This window comes from Eretmochelys imbricata, chromosome 1 (genome assembly GCF_965152235.1).
Source record: "Eretmochelys imbricata isolate rEreImb1 chromosome 1, rEreImb1.hap1, whole genome shotgun sequence".
Taxonomy (NCBI): domain Eukaryota; kingdom Metazoa; phylum Chordata; order Testudines; family Cheloniidae; genus Eretmochelys; species Eretmochelys imbricata.
In genome coordinates, this window is record NC_135572.1 from 40476125 (window position 1) to 40491425 (window position 15301).

The 15301-nt window shown below is 43.3% G+C and overlaps 1 protein-coding gene across 1 annotated transcript in view; it reads left to right on the forward strand.

Annotated features, from left to right (window-relative positions):
* Positions 1 to 15301, forward strand: part of RNF17 (ring finger protein 17) — a 200654-nt gene that overhangs the window by 31244 nt on the left and 154109 nt on the right. The window contains exons 8-9 of the mRNA XM_077805985.1: positions 3259 to 3339; positions 7371 to 7471. Coding sequence (XP_077662111.1) covers positions 3259 to 3339; positions 7371 to 7471 — 182 coding nt within the window. The remainder of the gene's footprint in view (positions 1 to 3258; positions 3340 to 7370; positions 7472 to 15301) is intronic.

A 15301-nucleotide genomic window follows, 5' to 3' on the forward strand; every position in this document is an offset into this window, starting at 1 on the left:
GGTTTTATGCCCACTACTTCCTAATCCCAAAAGCAGAAGGGGGCCTCAGACCCATTCTGGACCTGAGTCGCCTCAACAAGTCTCTCAGAAAGTTGAAGTTTTGCGTGGTCTTGCTGGCCTCCATCATCCCGTCCCTGGATCTGGGAGACTGGTACGCCACCCTCGACTTGAAGGACGCTTATTTCCATCTTCCAAGGTCACAGGCGTTCCCTCTGTTTCATAGTGGGCGGATGCCATTTTCAATTCACAGTACTGTCCTTTGGCCTCTTATCGGCACCGAGGGTGTTCACAAAATGGCGCCAATGGCTGCTTACCTGAAACGTCGAGGGGGTCCAGGTCTTCCCATATCTTGATGACATCAAGGGCAGGTCTTGGGAACAAATGCAGAGGAGTCTCGATCTGGTGGTTCCATTTGCCACAACCTGAGCCTGTTAATAAACAAGCAAAAATCCACCTTAACGCCGGTCCTACGAATAGAGTTTATTGGGGCAGTTCTCGACTCCACACAAGCCAGAACCTTTCTTCCGGAAGCGTGTTTTCAGGCCATGTGGACCTGATCTCCCATGTGAAGAACCACCTGCTCACCATGGCCCACATCTGCCTTTGGTGGTTAGGCCACATGGCCGCATGCACATACGTGGTCAGTCATGCCCGGCTCCATCTTCAGCCTCTGCAAGTGTATCTGGCATCGGTCTACATCCCCAACAGGCATGACCTAGACCAGGTAGTCAGGTGCCGGATCACATCTGGTCATCCCTGGATTGGTGATTGGATGCTGGGTTGGTGTTGGAGGGAGTTCCCTTCGCGGCCCCATCCCTGTCACTGACTCTGGTCTCCGATGCTTCGGACCTGGGCTGGAGAGCCCATCTGGGTGAGCTAAGCACCCATGACCGCTGCCCAAGGCCCTGTACCCTACCCCTTCCCCCAAGTCTCCGCCCTGCCTCTTCCTGCCCAGTTCTGCCCCTTCCCCAGAGCATGCCCCGTCCCCTGCTCCTCCCCCTTCCTCCTCTCCTCCCCCCAGTGCCTCCTGTACCTGTGAAATAGCTGATACAGAGTGGAGGTGCTGGGGGGAAGGGAGAGGAGTTGATCGATGGAGCTGCTGGCGGATGGGAGGCGCTGGGGTGGAGGGAGGACCTGGCTGCCAGTGGGTGCTAAGCACCCACTAATTTTTTTCCGCGGGTGCTCCAGCCCTGGAGCACCCACAGAGTCGATGTCTATGCACCAAACCTGTAGGTTTCTCAACTCTTTGTATTACTTCTATTGCAGTTCTTGCTGGTGTCTGCCTCTCAGGACCACAGGTACCTTCCTGGATGCATATAAACATAGGTCAGGATCATATAAAAAGGTTTGCATCCTTCAAAATTACTTTATGCATGACTGGCAGCTTTCCCAAATCTTTGAACAGATGTGTATTTCTCTAGTAAGGTTTAGATGCCTTGCAACAAGTTGTATTCTATATTAAATAGCTTGCATACGAGTCACAATTGTTGACTTGATTACAGGCCCAGTATTGGTTTTCTATCTCCTCTAATAACAACAAAGGTATTCTTTCTTAGTCTTTTCTTTCTTGTGTGTCAGATTGAGCTGGCATCTGCCCACCCACAGAAATAGGTGGTGCGTTGTAAGCTGTCAGGACATTTGCCTGTTTCTCCAGTGGGGGGCTTATATTTTAAAGTTTGCCACGCTCGTGCTTCTATTACACTAGATACAAGTGCTGACACCAACGTATGTGTGATTTGTGAACCATTAGCATTAAGAGTGATGAACTAGTTACTGTGTTCTGGCAGCCATTGCTGCATGGCATCAGCATACACTGCTTCCTCAGTGACACTATCACCATATTGCTGCATTGCATTCACAGTTTTCTGATATCTGCATTGGTTAGCAAAATAGTTGTACTTCTGACACACTGCAATTTTGTCTAGATGCTGAGCATTGTCTGTATTCATGTTTCCATGAACTTCCCACACATTTGTTTGGGCTGGCCCGTCCATAGAATGTTTTTTTTTTCCCCACCCTTTCTTATATTGACTATTGTGAGTGTGTCCCTTTTTTCTGCACATTTCCTTGTCCTGCTGTGCAGTCACCTCCTGTGACTGTTATCCTCTTTGATTAATGTTTGCATTTGCAGTTTTGCTGTTCTGCTGTTTTGCAGATGTTTGTGGCTTTTTTCCAAAGTTAAGTCTCTAAATAGATGCTCCGATAGCTTTGCATTGTTACACCTGCCACCAGCCTATCTAATCAAGGAATCTTCTTGAGGCCTAAAGTTGCAGCACTGGCTCTTACTCCAAGTCTGTGTTGTAATCCTCAGTGCCCTTGCATTCCTTTTTTACTCTTACGTGGAAAAGGACTCTTTCGTAAGTTTTCATGGTTTGTAGGAAAGCATTGCTAAGACTTTTTCAGAATCTTCTGTCCTCAGGGGAGAGCTGGAAGCTGTTAAAAAGATGTACAGATTCCTCACTGACTACAGTTAGTTAGCAGTAAGGTACTTTCTAGTCTCCACTCAGGGAGCATGCATCTATTGCCATCATATATCACAAATCACCACCACTACTGATTAAACTTCTTCCAGGACTCACCCATGCATAGGCACTGGCTTCCGCCGGGCCCAGGGGGTGCTCAATCGCCTGCTCAGCCCTAGGTCCTTCCCCCAAACCCCTACCACTGTCCCGCCTCTTCTTGACCCCACTCTGCCAAAGTCCCTGCCCCCCACCCCACCCCTTCTCCCAAGTTCCCACCCATGTCCAACGTCTTCCTGCCCAGTTCTGCCCCCTCCACTGCGTGTGCCCCATCCCTGTTCCTCCCTGAGCCTCATGTGCGCCACAAAACAGCTGATCATGCCATGCAGGAGGCGCTGGGAGGGATGGGGAGGAGTTGATCCCGCCGCTGGCAGGTAGGAGGAGGGAGGCTGGCTGCCAGTGGATGCTAAGCACCTGCAAATTTTTTTTTCGTGAGTGCTCCAGCCCTTGAACCACAGTTCTAAGAGCCTGGATTCACACATACAGTCCCCTCTAGGAACTGCAGTTGCTATGGCAACTGCTTTTTCTTTGTCTGTGCAATGCATCTTACTGTATAGGTGTTTAAAGCAGTTTTTATCATTTATTCATAGAAATATTTATCATTAAGTCCCAAATGCATGCATCATGTTTAATATGAATACAAGGTCCTTGCTCCAAGGATTGTATAAATTCTGAAAATGTTGTCAAATATTTAATTTTTTTAATAATACAAACAATTTACTATTGTAACTTCCCCCAGGACAATAAAACTGTACGAGACATTGATGAAGCTTTGTGGATAACTGCTTTTAATCTTGAGCGTTTAAAAACTGCTGACAAGGTAGGGTAAAGAGATACTTTGATTCAATTTGAAATATTTCAGATTACATTTACTTAACATCAAAGTTTCATATTCCTGTAGGTTATATTGGAATTGTTTATCTTATCACAAAAACATACTGTATCTGTTCTTGTCATTATCTTGGTCTGTGACCTTTTGGTGCCCCTCCTACCCTCTTTGGCTGTTCTTGCACAATTTATGTGGAATTGGAGCCTCATTAAGACCGTGATTCAGTAAAGCGCTTAAGCCTATGCTTAATTCTAAACCTATGAATAGTCCCATTAACTTCAATGGGAATGTGCATTTGCTTAAAAGTACCTGTTTATATGTGTATTATTGGATTGGGGCAATATCTACTCTGTCACACTAGCAACTCAATGGTTAATTTCCTTGGGTTTTTTTGTGCTTCCTTCTGAATTTGAAGGTGGGTATGTACTACTCTTCATAGGCAGTTGAGGCAGTATTTTCATAAATAAAATAGATCAAATTTTGATTTACATAAATCAAAATGTGTATGTTCAGAATACAGAAAAGAAAATGAGGGAGGGGAGACTTTAAAATACTGGGTAGCTGACTGTACATTTATGGCAAGAGTCTGGCAAATATCCTATAAACATAATATAACAAAGTCCTTTTCCCCAGAACTTAACTTACTTAACAGATAATGCTTTTGGATTTTTTTTTTTTTTTTGGTTGGTTAGCCATGCACAAATGTGTCTTAGGCCTAGTCTGCACTTAAAACTTGACAAAGCTTTGGTGCTGAATTAGGCTAAATTGTACTAAGTAACTTTTAATTCCAAATAAACATCTGTTCTATCCCATAAAAGTAAAGCCTTGTAATTCATGCATCCGAAATTGTGGTCTTAAATGATTTTTCAGCAAAAATTAATAGCTCAGTTCCACAAGGGAGGTGTCAAGTTACTAAAATCTAATCTTTCAAAATCTGTTTATTAAATATATTGTTATAATACTAATCCTGAGGCACAGTCAAATTGTCTTAGCCTTGTATACTGTGGTTTGTCCCTGTTGAGGTTACAGGGACAAACCATCCCGATGTGTCGAAAGAATAGTAAATATGGCAGGCGACCAGCTTGGCTTAACGGTGAAATCCTAGCAGATCTTAAACATAAAAAAGAAGCTTACAAGAAGTGGAAGGTTGGACATATGACCAGGGAAGAGTATAAAAATATTGCTCGGGCATGTAGGAATGAAATCAGGAGGGTCAAATCGCACCTGGAGCTGCAGCTAGCGAGAGATGTTAAGAGTAACGAGAAGGGTTTCTTCAGGTATGTTGGCAACAAGAAGAAAGCCAAGGAGAGTGTGGGCCCCTTAATGAAGGAGGGAGGCAACCTAGTGACAGAGGATGTGGAAAAAGCTAATGTACTCAATGCTTTGTTTGCCTCTGTCTTCACGAACAAGGTCAGCTCCCAGACTGCTGTGCTGGGCATCACAACATGGGGAATAGATGGCCAGCCCTCTGTGGAGAAAGAGGTGGTTAGGGACTATTTAGAAAAGCTGGATGTGCACAAGTCCATGGGGCCGGACGAGTTGCATCCGAGAGTGCTAAAGGAACTGGCGGCTATGATTGCAGAGCCATTGGCCATTATCTTTGAAAACTCGTGGCGAACGGGGGAAGTCCCGGATGACTGGAAAAAGGCTAATGTAGTGCCAATCTTTAAAAAAGGGAAGGAGGAGGATCCTGGGAACTACAGGCCAGTCAGCCTCACCTCAGTCCCTGGAAAAATCATGGAGCAGGTCCTCAAAGAATCAATCCTGAAGCACTTACATGAGAGGAAAGTGATCAGGAACAGTCAGCATGGATTCACCAAGGGAAGGTCATGCCTGACTAATCTAATCGCCTTCTATGATGAGATTACTGGTTCTGTGGATGAAGGGAAAGCAGTGGACATGTTGTTCCTTGACTTTAGCAAAGCTTTTGACACTGTCTCCCACAGTATTCTTGTCAGCAAGTTAAAGAAGTATGGGCTGGATGAATGCACTATAAGGTGGGTAGAAAGATGGCTAGATTGTCGGGCTCAACGGGTAGTGATCAATGGCTCCATGCTAGTTGGCAGCCGGTGTCAAGTGGAGTGCCCCAGAGGTCGGTCCTGGGACCGGTTTTGTTCAATATCTTCATAAATGATCTGGAGGATGGTGTGGATTGCACTCTCAGCAAATTTGCGGATGATACTAAACTGGGAGGAGTGGTAGATATGCTGGAGGATGGGGATAGGATACAGAGGGACCTAGACAAATTGGAGGATTGGGCCAAAAGAAATCTGATGAGGTTCAATAAGGATAAGTGCAGGGTCCTGCACTTAGGACGGAAGAACCCAATGCACAGCTACAGACTAGGGACCGAATGGCTAGGCAGCAGTTCTGCAGAAAAGGACCTAGAGGTGACAGTGGACGAGAAGCTGGATATGAGTCAGCAGTGTGCCCTTGTTGCCAAGAAGGCCAATGGCATTTTGGGATGTATAAGTAGGGGCATAGCGAGCAGATTGAGGGATGTGATCGTCCCCCTCTATTCGACATTGGTGAGGCCTCATCTGGAGTACTGTGTCCAGTTTTGGGCCCCACACTACAAGAAGGATGTGGATAAATTGGAAAGAGTCCAGCGAAGGGCAACAAAAATGATTAGGGGTCTGGAACACATGAGTTATGAGGAGAGGCTGAGGGAACTGGGATTGTTTAGTCTGCAGAAGAGAAGAATGAGGTGGGATTTGATAGCTGCTTTCAACTACCTGAGAGGTGGTTCCAGAGAGGATGGTTCTAGACTATTCTCAGTGGTAGAAGAGGACAGGACAAGGAGTAGTGGTCTCAAGTTGCAATGGGGGAGGTTTAGGTTGGATATTAGGAAAAACTTTTTCACTAGGAGGGTAGTGAAACACTGGAATGTGTTACCTAGGGAGGTGGTAGAATCTCCTTCCTTAGAAGTTTTTAAGGTCAGGCTTGACAAAGCCCTGGCTGGGATGATTTAGTTGGGGATTGGTCCTGCTTTTGAGCAGGGGGTTGGACTAGATGACCTCCTGAGGTCCCTTCCAACCCTGATATTCTATGATTCTGTGAATCAGTGGTTTGGAAATGACAGCAAGTTTAGGTTAATAAGGTTGACGCAAGTAGTATGAGCGCTGTGTTTCTACCATACCTAGCATAATGGGATCCTGGTCCCTGACTAGGACTCCTAGGTGCTATGGTACTATAAATAATTAAAATGTTTCTTACAGAATACCTGAGGAAGTGGGGAGAATTTGAAGAGACATGTCATACTCTCGGATTAGGCCTGAAGCTGCTGGTTGAATAGGGCAGACAGTTAACATCCAGGGGACTGAAGTATAACATTTTGTGTGAATTTGAGAAGAGCAAAGAATGACTGAATAGCAAATAGTGGAGTTCACGCTTCATTGCTCTTGTTCTAGAGTCTTTGCAAGCTACATTTGGTTTATGGTATTGAGGGTTTTTTTTTTGCAGCCATAACAGCTAGAGATTTACTTTATTTTTTAAAAAACTGAGATTCTAGAGAACAAAATAGTAGCTTCAAAGAGGTGATTGTATAGCATATTGGTACATACCAGCTATTTCTGAGCACTGTTCCCTACATTGGTGTGCCTCTTGTCCTCATCTCTTCCTCCCTATGAGCATGTCACAATACAAAAATTGTACCTCTTTTACTATACCAAGCAGTACAATTCCCCTACAATAGGTTCAGTTACATTAGTATAGGCATTTTATACTGCTATAGCTGTATCCATATTACAGAGGTTGTACTTGTGTGCCTATTTTGGGGGGGAAGGATCATACTCCTCACTGAAATATTGTACCAGTACAGAAACTGTGTATAGATCAGGTCAAAAGCTTCAGTTCTTCTAGATTTGTTTGTCCTGCAAAGTTCTTTGTTGTCACTCTGACTCAGAATCACACACACATTTCAGATTGTTGCCTCTGACATTTATAAATGACTCTTTTCTTATTTTGCATAAATAGGATGAATGGCTAGGCATTGATTTAGTTATCTTTTAAAAATGAAATAGATGCTGGGATATTTGGAATCCAAAGTGAAGCAGGAAGAAGACAGGATTGTAGACATTATGGATAAAAAGTTTGATAATCTTATTACTTCTCTTCAGTCAAGGTAATGTGACTATTTTTATGTCATGGACAAGACAAACTTGTATTACATTTAAAAAAAATAGTTAACTGGAAATATTGGTGTCTTTAATGTAGTTTTAGTACTTCCTATGACAATATTTCATAGTATCTTAACTTATTAATTGTCCAACCATGAACAACATTTACTCCTGAGGGAATTCTGCACCAAAAAAAATAAAATTCTGCACACAATATTTTAAAATTCTGCAATGTTCTGTAAATTTGTCCATAAATAAACGTGGCTCTAGCATGGCAGTGGGGAGCACAGGCCACTGGCTGCGTTAAGGTGGGAGATCACCCTGAAGCCTCCACCTACACCAGTACAGGGACTTGGCAGCAAGGCTGCACCCGACCCTGACACAGTGCAAGGGCCAGGCCTGCTCCAGAAACACCCAAGGCCGTGACCCCTCTGCGCGAGGCGTGCCATGTCTGGGTGGGCAGGCTCAGCCCAGCAGGATCCAAGTGTGGAGGGGCTTAGTGTGGGGGGAATCCAGGTGTGGGGTGAGAGGTTTCTCGGTGGGGTAATCTGGGTGTGGGTGGCTCAGTGGGAGATCTGGATGCATGGGCTCATTGAGGGGGTTCTGGGTGCAGGGGCAGTGGAAAGCTACGGGGGATCCAGTTGAAAATGATTGGGGCTTAGCAAGGGGGATCTGGGGGTTCATTGAGCGGTTTGCGTGCCTAAAGAGTGGGGCTTAATGGGGTGGGGGTCCAGGTGCTCAGTTGGGTGGGAATCAGGGTGTTGGGGGACTCCTTGGGGGGGGAGCGGGGTTCCTGGTGTAGAGGGGTAAGGCTTGTCAGTGTGAGGGTTCGATGAGCCTGCTTAACGGTGAGCCCCAGCTGGTGCCGAGGGGATGCCACATTCTGGGCTCACCACACGCACATGCATACGCACACCCGCGATCAGCTTTTCTTCCCCCTCACTCCAGGGATGCTGAAATAAGGTGTATAGTGCAGGTGCTGAGAGCCATTGAACCAAACTGTAAACCCTGTATATAATGGAAACCACTTCAAGTCAGGGAGTGCAGCAGGCAGCACCCCCCACACCCCTATTCCAGCACCTATGCCTCCCACGTTCCCCTCCCCCTGCCCCATTCCCTTCTTTCCCCTGCCCCACCTTACCCAGCCCCACCACAGGCACTACTGTTGCACAGAAAACAGGAAGGCTCCCAGCACACAGAAGGGAAGCACGACTGGCACTAGGATCCAGGAGGCGGCATTCAGCTGCAGAATCAGCGGAACAGAGAGGCAGCCTCCTTCAGGTGGGCTGCTCTGTGCTTGCAGAAATGAGGTGGGGCAGTGGCATGTAACCCCATGTGCCCCCCCATGCCTCACCTGTGTTTGGGAGGGCAATCCCCCCCTCCACCACCTAACTGCGCCCATGGTCGTCCCCCAGCATGGTTTCCTTTTGCTTCCCAACTGTTTTCTGCAGGGAAGCACAGGAATTCTGCGGGGGGGGGGGTGCAGAGGTGCTTTCTGTGGGAGCACAGTCATGTGGAATTACCCCAGGAGTAAACATTTAAAAAGTACACAGAAATATGTTTTATGTATTTGCAATTGTTAGAAGAGACTAGCATATGTCATTTTTTTTCTTGTTGCTATTTAAGAGTTTACATTTTGTCATTACTTTCCTGAGAAACCTCAGAATTTTGAGGGATTCATATTGTTGCTGTTTACAAGGAACCAAAACACACTAAGAGCAAATAACTTTGAAAACAGAGAAAGATGGCCTCATGTTTTTTACCCTCATTTTGTGTTTCATATGGTCTCTTAAATTGGAACTTTCCTGTTCTTGCTAGAGAACTCTTTGGAAGAGCAGAATGGGACATGTTATCTTAAGAGTGAAACTTATGCTATAACTTTCTTAGTCCTCAGTTGAAGTTTGTGGAAATATCCAAGAGCTGGAATGGACATATTTCTAAGCATGCTCTCAAGGATAGCAAAGAGAATTAAAAAGCTTACTTCCAGTAACAAAAGTAGTTCTTGGAGTAGTATCCCTCTGGGTGCTCCATTCTAGGTGTAGTAACGTCTCTGTGCCTCAGATCGGAGATTTTAGGTAGCAGTGTCCATTTGGCCCGCACATGTGCTCTCCCTGCTTCAGGGCTATATAGCACTGCATGGGCAAACTGCCCTCAGTTCCTTCTCAACCACGTTTGGCCTGAGATGGAACCTTAGCAGTGTCCGATTTGAGAATTAGTCATCTATAGCTTATTTTCTATTTTGGAAAAAAAAGAGGCGTACTTGTTGCACCTTAGAGACTAACAAATTTATTTAGGCATAAGCTTTCGTAGGCTAAAACCCACTTCATCGGTTGCATGCAGTGGAAAATATAGTAGGAAGATATATATACACAGAGAACATGAAAAAATGGGGTTTGCCATACCAACTGTAACGAGACTACTCAATTAAGGTGGGCTATTATCAGCAGGAGAGAAAAAACTTTTGTAGTGATGATCAGGATGGCCCATTTCAAACAGTTGACAAGAAAGTGGTGAGTAACAGTAGGGGGAAAATTAGCAGGGGGAAATAGTTTTTACTTTGTGTAATGACCCATCCACTCCCAGTCTTTATTCAAGCCTAATTTAATGGTGTACAGTTTGCAAATTAGTTCCAATTCTGCAGTTTGTTGTTGGAGTCTGTTTTTGAAGTTTTTTGTGTTGGAGAATTGCAACTTTTAGGTCTGAAATTGAGTGACCAGGGAGGTTGAAGTGTTCTCCGACTGGTTTTTGAATGTTATAGTCCTTGACGTCTCCAACACAAAAAACTTCAAAACCAGACTCCAACGAGAAACTGCAGAATTGGAACTCATTTGCAAACTGGACACCATGTTGCTCATCGGAATAGGGGAAGGCAATCTCCTTCAGCTTCTCTAGCCAGACGTTCTGATCCACAAGATATGTTTGAGGAACAGGAAGCGAGACTAGACCAACATTATTCCAACAATCAACATCTCTTCACTCTCCTGATGAGGCAGTCGTGTCTCCCCCACCAACCCTGGCAGACAACTTCAAACAGTTTCAAGATCTCATTAACAGAGTAGTAGATTCGCTACAAATTCTGCTTGAAGAAACAAGAGTCACAACACAAGCTGCTTGACATTCTACATCTGTTTGCAACACGTTCCCTATCAATGAGGCCTTGCTGGACCCAGCAAAAACGATATGGCAGACACTGAATACAATATCGCGCTCTAATAAGAGAGTGAACAAAAAAATAGTGTTCCCTCTAAGGACCTGGATTTTTTTCTTTTCCCACCCATCCCTGAATTCCCTTATCATTGATGCTGTAAATAAATATGGTAGACAGCGCCACACTAAACCAACACTCGGACAAGGAACAGAAACGACTGGATTTATTTGGATGTAAATCATCTTCATCAGCAGCCCTACAACTTAGGATCGCTAATTACCATGCCCTTATGGCAAATACAACTGTATAAATTATTCTAAATTAAACATCTCCCTGCTGATAAAAGGGAAGAGTTTCAGGTGATCATTGCTGAAGGACAGCTTCTCGCAAGGACATCATTGCTCTAGATGCTGCTGCCCGCTCCATCTCAACAGCAGTGATCATGCGGAGAGTTTCCTAGCTTCCCCTTTCCAGCTTTCCAAGGGAGGTCCAGTCTTATGTGTAGGATCCATTCGAAGGATCCAAATTAATTGCAGAAAAAACTCATGAATCCCTCTACACACTAAAAGACTCTAGACCCACTTTGAGTTCCCTGGGAATTTACACACCTTGCAAAAAAGGATATATAGTAAATCACCAGTTGGCACAGAGGTTCCAGTCTGCTCAGTTTCTCCTCCCCAGAGGCATTAAGAACCCCAACAGAAAAGATGACTACTACAAAAGCAGAGATCGCTGCCCCACAACCATCAACATCACCAAGTGCATGGTGGTCAGGGTGTATAAAAATCAATGATATATATATTTTTTTATTTCAATTGGATTTTTTTGATAAAATGCTTTTTGAGGGAAAAAACTATCAAAAAAATCCAATTTAAAAAGATAATTTCAGTTAAGATACGTTACAGCTCAAAGATATCCCCTCATGGAATAGGAATCATAAATTTTAATTCTGTAGTATGAGACAATAGTCATGTAATGTTTAAGAACAGTTTTGTAAATGAGTTCCAATAGTTCATGGATTTAGGGACCCAATGTTAGGGTGTTCTAGGGACTTCTGTATAGATTGTTTAGGTTAGTCTTTCTAGCTATCCAATGGGACTCAGTGCTCAGTCTAGAAGATGCTTAGTTTTGCAGTTCTCAAACTGTGGATTTGTATCTCCAGGGATAATATGCTTGTTAACAGCAAAAAATTTTTAAATAAAATATATAGAGAGGGTGAGAAATAAGAGACCTCAAGCCTATTGTCCTTCTTCAAATTTGTGTACACAGAGTCAATCCCTTACCTCTCTCTAAAAGTGCAAAGTTTCAAAAAGTTCAACGAATGGAAGATTGTTGGGGGCAGACTAAATCTGGAAAAGCAGAAGAAGTCTGGAGATAAATGTGAGAAGGGAGGGACAGGCAGTAGAAGAAAAAGTGAAATTGTTTGAGCAGCATATTCCAGAAGTCTTGAGGTCTTTCTGAGTGTAGCCTTCATTGATTTGACATCTACCATACCATTCTCTCACTAGAAGGGAAAACCTATAATGGCAGCAGGCCGTAAAAGAGACCCAGTTTGGGAATATTTCAGTGAAGTTCCTCTACCTATGGGTAAGACAGGCATGCGTGCAAAATGCAAACAGTGCAACAAAGAAATGCAAGGCCTGGTTACCGAATGAAACAACATCACGAGAAGTGTTCCTTCTCAGGAGGAAGCTGCGTTGAAGATGTTGAAAGGAACATGCAGGATCTTCAGGTTGGTAAACTTTTTTATTTTATACTTCTTTCTTAAGGACTGCCTGTTTGCCTTCTGGACTATTCTTGAATTCTCATGTTTGAGCAAAAAGGATAGTTGTTACTCTATGGTACTATCATTTTAGATGCCGTTGTGATAAAAAATAAATAGCGGAAATAGGCCAATCTTCCATTTACAATTTCACCTTTAAAGTAGTACTGAGTGTCACTGAATGTGGTGAGTAATACTAAATGAGCAGTATGGTAATAATAATTAAATAACTGCATTGATTTATTTTGTTTAGGAGAATCCATCCTCAACATACAGGATTCTGAAGACTATCCGCCTTCAAGATCACCATCATTTTCTATAGTTTCAGTTATCTGCCAATGTTTCAGTCACATCGTGTATGTCACAGAGCTACGGTATATCACCTGTAGCAAAAAGGAAAAAGAAATCTCCACCATCCAGAAACAACCATAGATAAGTTGGTGATAAGAGCCAGCAGATTACAAAAAGAGGTAAATGATGAAAAAATTGCCCGGCTTGTTTATGCAACAACAAACTCTCCTTTCTTTATAATTGAGAACTCACGCTTCATTAACATGGTTGAGTCATTAAGACCAGGATACAGTCCACCCAACAGAGGAGATGTTGCAGCAAATTGCAGGATGAAATGTATGAAAGAGAAATTGAGCAGTGTGCAAAAGATCTAGAGGGTGAAATTGTTAACCTAAGTCTTGATGGGTGGAGCAATGTCCACAATGATGCTGTTGTATGTGCTTGTGTGACAACAGAAAAAGGGAATGTCTTCCTTACAGAAACAATTGATACATCAGGAAATGCACACAGAGCAGAATACTTACAAAGAGTAGCAGTAAAAGCTAGAGCAAACTGAGAAAAAAAATTCAGATGTCTAGTACGCAGCTTGACAGTCATAGACAATGCTGCAAATGTATCCAAGATGAGAAGAAATTATTTAGAAGAGAGTGAAGAGAGTCCCAAGCTAGTAACATACAGTTGCAGTGCTCATTTGATTTACCTCCCAGCCAAAGCTTCAGTGTTCCAGAAATAAAGGCTAATGTTGTTGAAATTGAAAAAAACTTCTGTAACAACCACTTTGCAGCGGCTGCTCTGAAAAAAGTGGGAGGAACCAAGCTAAGTTTCCCACAAGATGTATGATGGAACTCAGTAGTGGACTGTTTTGAGCACTATATCAAGAACTGGCCTAATCTGACAATGGTTTGTGAACGAAATTGTAAAAAAATAGATAGCACTGTCACAGCCAAAGTTCTCAACATTGGGCTTCAGAGAAATGTTGAACAGATGTTGAGTACCCCGAAGCCTATTTCTGTAGCCTTCAACAAAATGCAGGGAAATAGCTGTTTTATTTCTAACGCTGTTGAAATCTGGAAGGAACTCAGTGAGATCTTCAATGACAGAGTTACTTTACAAGTATTAAAAAAACAAATGGGACAAGCACTATCGCCAGCTCATTTTCTTGCAAATATCCTCAGTACTCGGTACCAGGGTCAAACCTTAACTGCTGCTGAAGAAGAGGAATTGACTATGATATAGACATCTAATAATCATTCCTCCATAATGCCAACTGTAATAAACTTCGGAGCTAAGGATGAACCATTCAAGAAATATGTTTGCTGCTGATGTTTTAAAGAAAGTCCCACCAGTGAACTGGTGGAAGTCACTTAAGCACTTGGATTCAGAGACTGTTGAAATGATAATCTCACTTTTAACAGCAGTAGCTTCTTCTGCCGGTGTAGAAAGACTATTTTCTTCCTTTGGTCTAAACCATTCCAAAGAAAAAGCAGGAAAGCTTGTTGTTCTTTTCCAGATTATGAACAAACAGGAAAACGAAGGTGAAGACAACTGAGTTAGCTGCAGAAGCCAGTATTTTAAGTTTCTCGTGTTGACTTGGATGACATAGTCTATTTAATTTTTGTTTCTTTAAAAAAAAAATTTCATTAACTATTTTAGTTAAAAATTTTAACAAACTTGATTTTAAAAAACTTGAATGTTTAACTAAATTCAAAAATTCATATGCTTGTTTTGTCAAAATATTGTTTGCTGTTGAAGAAAAAAATCCAGAATACATAACATTGTTGTTCTAGTTAAATAAAACAATTTAAATATCTGTCTGGTGGTGATCTCCTAATACAGCATGGCAAGAAAATCCTCCAAATATTAATGGTTAACCTGTTGAATTGGAGATAGTTCACCTCCCAACGACTTCATAAATGTCTGCTTCAGTTACCTTTGGTAAATGAAATAACCAAACAATCATTCATTTTCTGATATAATTGTAAAACTAATCTTAAAAGTTTTCAAAATAAATGAGGGTTGGCCTCATTCTGAACGTGGCAAAGTCAACCATAGCCCCCCCTCAAAAAACAGAGTTCATCGGAGTCCTCCTAGACTCTGCTCCGGCCAGGGCTTTTCTTCCGGAATCTTGTTTCCTCACCATGAGCGCCATCCTAGAGGATTTCAAAAGATTCCCCACCACTATAGCACCGAATTGCCTAATACTGCTTGGGCTGCTTGCACATATGTGGTACAGCATTCCAGGCTGCGGCTCAGTCTCCTTCAGGCTTGGCTAGCCCAACTTTACAGGCCGAACAGAGACCACCTAGACAGACTGGTCACACTCATTCTTCAGGTCCACAAGTCCCTCTGGTGGTGGCTCAACCCATGAACAGTATGTACAGGAATACCCTTCTCCACACCTCAGCCATCACTATCAATAGTCATAGATGTGTTGGTGATGGAATGGGGAGCACACCTAGATGGACTCAAGGTCTCTGGTCCCAGGCAGAATTTCCGCTGCACATCAACGTCCGGGAACTGCGTGCCATGTGCCTTGCTTGCCAGACGTTTGAAACCCATCTACAGAGCAGATGTGTATCGGTAGTGACAGACGATACCACAGTGATGTTCTATATAAACAGACAAGGTGGTGCT